Raw genomic sequence first — 5,355 nt, 5'->3', positions numbered from 1 at the left:
GGGAAGTGTGATATTTTTTTTCCTGACACGGGCTCTTTTGCTAGTGACAAATAAACTACAAATGTGTCAATTTCTCCCTTGTGTTTGTTTAGACATGATAGATTATATTACTCAATTTCTGTCATGGGAAGATTGGATACCAATGTGTGTATGATCACATTGGGGAATTGGCTTGTTTTTGTTTATGTGACAGCCGGGCCGCTGTTGTTGCGGGATTGGAGGGCCGGTGGCGAGCTACAATTTTAGAGGCCACCGAGCACTCGTGCTGATAATATGATTGGATTGTCGTCGGAAGTGTTTCCTCGTTGCTTCCACTCGGCCGTACGCAGAGCACGACACCAATCTTGCGCGCCAGTCTTCAGCAGCAACAAAAATTGACTATCCCGACCCCGCAATTTTTTAATTTTTGATTGACTATCCCGAAGAGAAACCTTGCGCGCCACTCTGCTTCCATGCCTACATAGTCCATGCAAACACTAGGAAACAGAAACACCCAAGAAACCAACCACCACACCAAGCGGAAATATGGAGAGCACGCCGGCGGCCACCGCCAGCTCCAGCGTCGTCAGCCATGGAGTTCGTAGGGAGGGCGGGAGCCTCCTCCTCCTGCCGTTCCCGGGGGCACAGGGCCACACGAACCCGATGCTGGAGCTGGGCCGCCGCCTTGCACGCCACGGCCTCCGCCCCACGCTCGTCACCACCCGCCACGTGCTCTCCGTCACCCCGCTCCCCGGCGCGCCCTTCCGCGTGGCTCCCATCTCCGACGGCTTCGACGCCGGCGGCTTCGCCTCATGCCTTGACACCGACGAGTACTTCTCCCGGCTGGAGGCCGTGGGGTCCGAGACGCTGAGGGATCTCCTGCTTTCGGAGGAAACGACCGCGGTGCGCGTGCTAGTGTACGACTCGCACCTGCCGTGGGCAGGGCGGGTGGCGCGCGCGGCCGGCGTGCCTGCCGCGGCGTTCTTCTCGCAGCCGTGCGCTGTGAACGTCATCTACGGTGAGCTGTGGGCGGGTCGGCTGGCGCCGCCGGTGACGGACGGGCGTGAGCTGCTGGCGCGCGGAGCGCTGGGCGTGGAGCTGGGGCCGGAGGACGTGCCGCCATTCGCAGGGGCGCCCGAGTCGCAGCCAGGGTTTTTTAAGATGTCGATTGGGCAGTTCGACGGGCTGGTGGAGGCGGACGACGTGCTCGTCAACTCATTCAGCGACATCGAGCCAACGGTTAGTCGTGTTCCTGTACTCTCTACTCACTCGGTGGAATGGGTTTTGCAAATTAACATGGAACTTTCCCGCAAAATATATATTTAACATGGAACTTTATTCTCCATCTTTGTTAATTAGGGAAGTTAACTAGGTTTTTAAAGAAAACTTGGTGCTTGACATTTTGCCAACGGAGCAGGAGGCAGAGTACATGGAATTAACGTGGGGAGCGAAGACCGTAGGCCCCACCTTGCCATCGTTTTACCTCGAGGACGATCGTCTGCCCTCCAACAAGTCTTATGGTTTCAATCTTTTCGGCGACGATGCACCGTGTTTGGATTGGCTAGAGGAACATAGCATCTCCTCTGTTGTGCTTGTATCCTACGGGACTTTCTCGAACTATGACACAACCCAGCTGGAGGAACTTGGCAATGGAGTATGCAGCTCAGGCAAACCTTTCATATGGGTTGTTAGGTCCAATGAGGTACACAAGTTATCCGAAGAAGTCAAGGCAAAATGTGAGAAGAATGGATTGATTGTTTCTTGGTGCCCCCAACTTGAGGTTCTGGCACATAAGGCCATCGGTACGTATGATATCACAAGACCATATTTGTTTCCTCCTCGTATGAAAATTAATTAAAAACTTGATAAACACATAAACTCATAATAAAATTTGTTTTTTATTTCATAAACATATATGTATATGTAGGTTGTTTTGTTACTCATTGTGGCTGGAACTCGACACTTGAGGCAGTTGTTTGCGATGTACCTATTGTGGGAATTCCGCACTGGGCGGACCAACCCACCATCGCAAAGTATGTGGAGAGCGCATGGGATATGGGTGTGCGAGTGCGGAAGAGTGAAACTGGATTTCTAAGGAGTGAGGAGGTCGGGAGGTGTATTAGGGAGGTCATGGATGGAGAGAGGAAGAACGAGTATAAAAGGAATGCAGCAAAGTTGATGCAGAAGGCTAAGGAGGCAATGCGAGAAGGTGGAAGCTCCGACAAGCATATTGCTGAATTCGCTGCAAAGTATTTGTCAATTTAAAATTACAGCAATGCAATCCTCATCTCAAGATAAGCAAATAGGCAATGATTTTGAGGCACAATATGTCTAGAGAGGATGGGCATTTTCCGTATGTAATTAGAGTGCTATATTCCCTACTTTTAGAAGGATGCTTAACTTTTCATATATCAATGACTTGAATGATGGCTTGAACGTTCTATGTCAATGAGTTAAATTACATAAATTTATATGAGGATTATAGCGAAAATACCCAATGGAATGGGTCTAGTTGCACCCATATGGAAAAAATATTTAAAAAAATTGAAAAAGTAACTCTATATTATATACATGGTATGTTCTTGAAAAAACAATTGCCAACATTAAGGCAAGCTAATTACTCCCTATTTCATATGAGATGCTTTGGATACATATGCTATTGTAGCATTGCTAGATAACTATAAATTGTTTTTTCTATCATACAAGCACGGCGCCGGCCTCGTTCGCCTAGCTAGCTAGCGGCGTGCATGCATGCATGCACGTCTCAACCCAGGAGCACGGCGAGGACATGCATGCATGCATGCGTGGAACTGCCGGAGGCACAGTGAATGTCGTACGCACGTGTACGTGATGCCATGCATCTCGTACGTTCGCCTCGCATCTCCATTGCTTTCATTGATGATAAAGATCATATCACATGTCACAACCTCACAAAACTAAAAGAAACAGCAAAACCCTAGCTTTTTTCATTCTGCGGGTGAAAACGCTAGCTTTTGCTCTGAGGAGCACCAGCCAAGAAAGGAAAATACAATGAAGACCGAAGAATCCCCTGAGCGCATCACGCCAACACCCGTCATCTCTCCCCGGCAGCACCACCACAACAGTCACGAAAAGGAATATATATTATTATTTTTACAAATCACCTCCTTAATTACTCGAGCTCGACGCGGCTCCATCACTGATATGCAGCTTTGCGGATCATCAAGGTGGCTCACCAAAGGCGAAGCCATTGTCGTTGAACGAATCAAACTAGGGCAACACTCCGGACACACCGTCGAACTCCAGATCTAGCATCCCCGCACGACTAAGACGTAGGAGGAGAAAACCATAACTGCTTCCACCATCTTTCAGATACCGCCGATGCAAACCACAATTTGCATCCGCTCCTGGATTACCTTCCAAACACCGCGCCGGCGCTGTTGCAAACGCCGTCGCAACGGCGGAGCCCGAGGACACAAGTTCACCACAAGGATGCCCCCGCCGCCACATCATCCTTGCTTGAACAGTCTGGTTTTCAAATCCAACCCCAAATAAAGACAGGATCGCATCGTCAGAGAAGGATATGAAGATTCTTTATTCAACAGCGCTATCGTCGCCGCCGGAGCAAGACGATGAACAACCTAAAAACCTAAGTAACTAATGCCTAAACATTCCACACGCGTGGACCCATCATCCCCCCACACCACCAGAGGACAGCGACGGAAATGAGATCGCCTTTTTCTTTCTTCCCTAAGAAGAAAGAAAACGCAACAGATTTGGAGACTACATCTGCATTGCATGCATGCTTGGGAGTTGCTGCTATCTCTAGTACGTACATGTGTATATGTATCCGTACGCAAATACAAATAAATATGACCCTCGCTAGCTAGGAAATGATCATGATCCGTATATATTAAGAGGATCTCAAAAAAGGATCCTTGTTTTAGTTATTTGGCTGGCCCTGGCCGTACCTCGCCTCTCAAGCCTGCCCACGTAGACGTCCTAGTAGTAGTACATCGCTCCATGCCTCCATCCATCGCAAACCTTCTCCAGTTCCCTCCCAGATCCTCTCCCTCTCAATTCAAAAAAATAAAAATAAAAAAAAATCTCTCCCTCTCTCTCTTCCCAGGTCGCCGGCCGGCCGGCCACCGTGAGACAAATCACTTGGCTACCACGGAATCTCCCAAGCACCACCGTACGTCCCGTCAACTTGGTCTGCCGGCCGGCCACCGTGAGACAAATCATTTGGCTACCACGGAATCTCCCAAGCACCACCGTACGTCACTACCGGAACAGGGCTCTATGCCGACAGCCATATATATGCCGACGGCCCCCGTCGGCCTTGTCTGGGCTATGCCGACAGTCATATCCAGGCCGTCGGTGTAATAAAGCCGCCGGGCTATCCAGAGATATGCCGACGGCCCCCGTCGCCCAGATAGGCTGTCGGCTTACCCCAAGTTACGCCTACAGCGGCCGTCGGCATATATGGGCCGTCGGCATAGTTGCGGGCCCGGCGATCCCGCTCGTGCCGTGCGGCTAACGGCGTCTGATCTATGCCGACGGCCGTGGCGGGAGGCCGTCGGCATAGATGCCCTTGCCACGTCATCGATCCGAGGCGCACCGACCACCACCTATGCCGACGGCTGCCGTCGGCATAGATGCCACATCACTGATCCGCGGCGCGCCGGCCATCTGCCCTATGCCGCAGCTATGCCGACGGCTTTGCCGTCGGCATAGTTTTTTTTTTCTTTTTTTCATAGCTATTTTTTTTCATAGTTTTTTTCTTTTTTTTCCTTTTTTTACCACGTCATCGATCTTTTTATCATAGTTCCCTTATCCACTTCCCGGTCACCCCCTCCACTCGTTAGTTTTTTTCTTTTTTTTTCATAGCTATATTTTATGTTTTCTTAAATATTATTATTTGACTAACTTACATATAGTACATGTTAATAAGCATACATACATTATTTTTCGGTTCTGTACACAGCGGTGTGACCCGCCTCACGAGCGGTGCCACCGCTAGCCGGCACCTGGAATGGGGAACAGCCGCATCGGGTCTATACGAAGGGGACTTTGCTCCCAAGTGTTTATATATATATCGGATGACCTACCACAACAGGGTGGTGTTGTGGCATGTCCGAAGAGGCGGCACGTGTCTCCGGTGCGTGGCCCCCCACACGGACGGCGCCGCCGGCGGCACCTGGAGGGGGGAAACTGCCGCGTCGGTTCTACACGGAGTGGATTTAGCTGTGGGTTTGGCCCGGATGTTGCTCCCGGGTATCCCTATGGGCCGACCCGACACAACCGGGTGGAGAGGTCCACTGGTCAAAGCCCGTCCGTGGGAAGTCAAAGGGCTAGATCTCGTGGTCAACCGCTCCAGGGTTAGGCGGGACGGGG

At 50.7% G+C, this 5,355-nt stretch overlaps 1 protein-coding gene across 2 annotated transcripts; it reads left to right on the top strand.

Annotated features, from left to right (window-relative positions):
* Positions 1-525: 525 nt before the first annotated feature.
* LOC119348499 (UDP-glucosyltransferase UGT13248-like) lies at positions 526-2,244 on the top strand. 2 transcript variants are annotated; one of them, XM_037616573.1, is made up of 4 exons: positions 526-540; positions 589-1,218; positions 1,397-1,781; positions 1,907-2,244. In XM_037616573.1, the coding sequence occupies exons 1-4, from the start codon at positions 526-528 to the stop codon at positions 2,242-2,244; spliced, it is 1,368 nt and encodes a 455-aa protein (XP_037472470.1). The 2 variants fall into 2 exon arrangements, with proteins under 2 accessions (XP_037472470.1, XP_037472469.1); XM_037616572.1 differs by having other exon boundaries at positions 526-1,218.
* The last annotated feature ends 3,111 nt before the right edge of the window (positions 2,245-5,355 follow it).

This window comes from Triticum dicoccoides, unplaced genomic scaffold, assembly GCF_002162155.2.
Source record: "Triticum dicoccoides isolate Atlit2015 ecotype Zavitan unplaced genomic scaffold, WEW_v2.0 scaffold94670, whole genome shotgun sequence".
NCBI classification, from domain to species: Eukaryota; Viridiplantae; Streptophyta; class Magnoliopsida; order Poales; family Poaceae; genus Triticum; species Triticum dicoccoides.
Note: the sequence above shows the minus strand (reverse complement) of the source record. Positions and strands in the feature narration are given on the sequence as shown.

Bases quoted from the DNA above. Each gene is read 5' to 3' on its own strand.
- LOC119348499 (XM_037616572.1), top strand. From the start codon at position 526: ATGGAGAGCACGCCGGCGGCCACCGCCAGCTCCAGCGTCGTCAGCCAT. The intron at 1,219-1,396 runs GTTAGTCGTGTT...CCAACGGAGCAG, and splicing joins TCAGCGACATCGAGCCAACG to GAGGCAGAGTACATGGAATT. The intron at 1,782-1,906 runs GTACGTATGATA...ATGTATATGTAG, and splicing joins TCTGGCACATAAGGCCATCG to GTTGTTTTGTTACTCATTGT.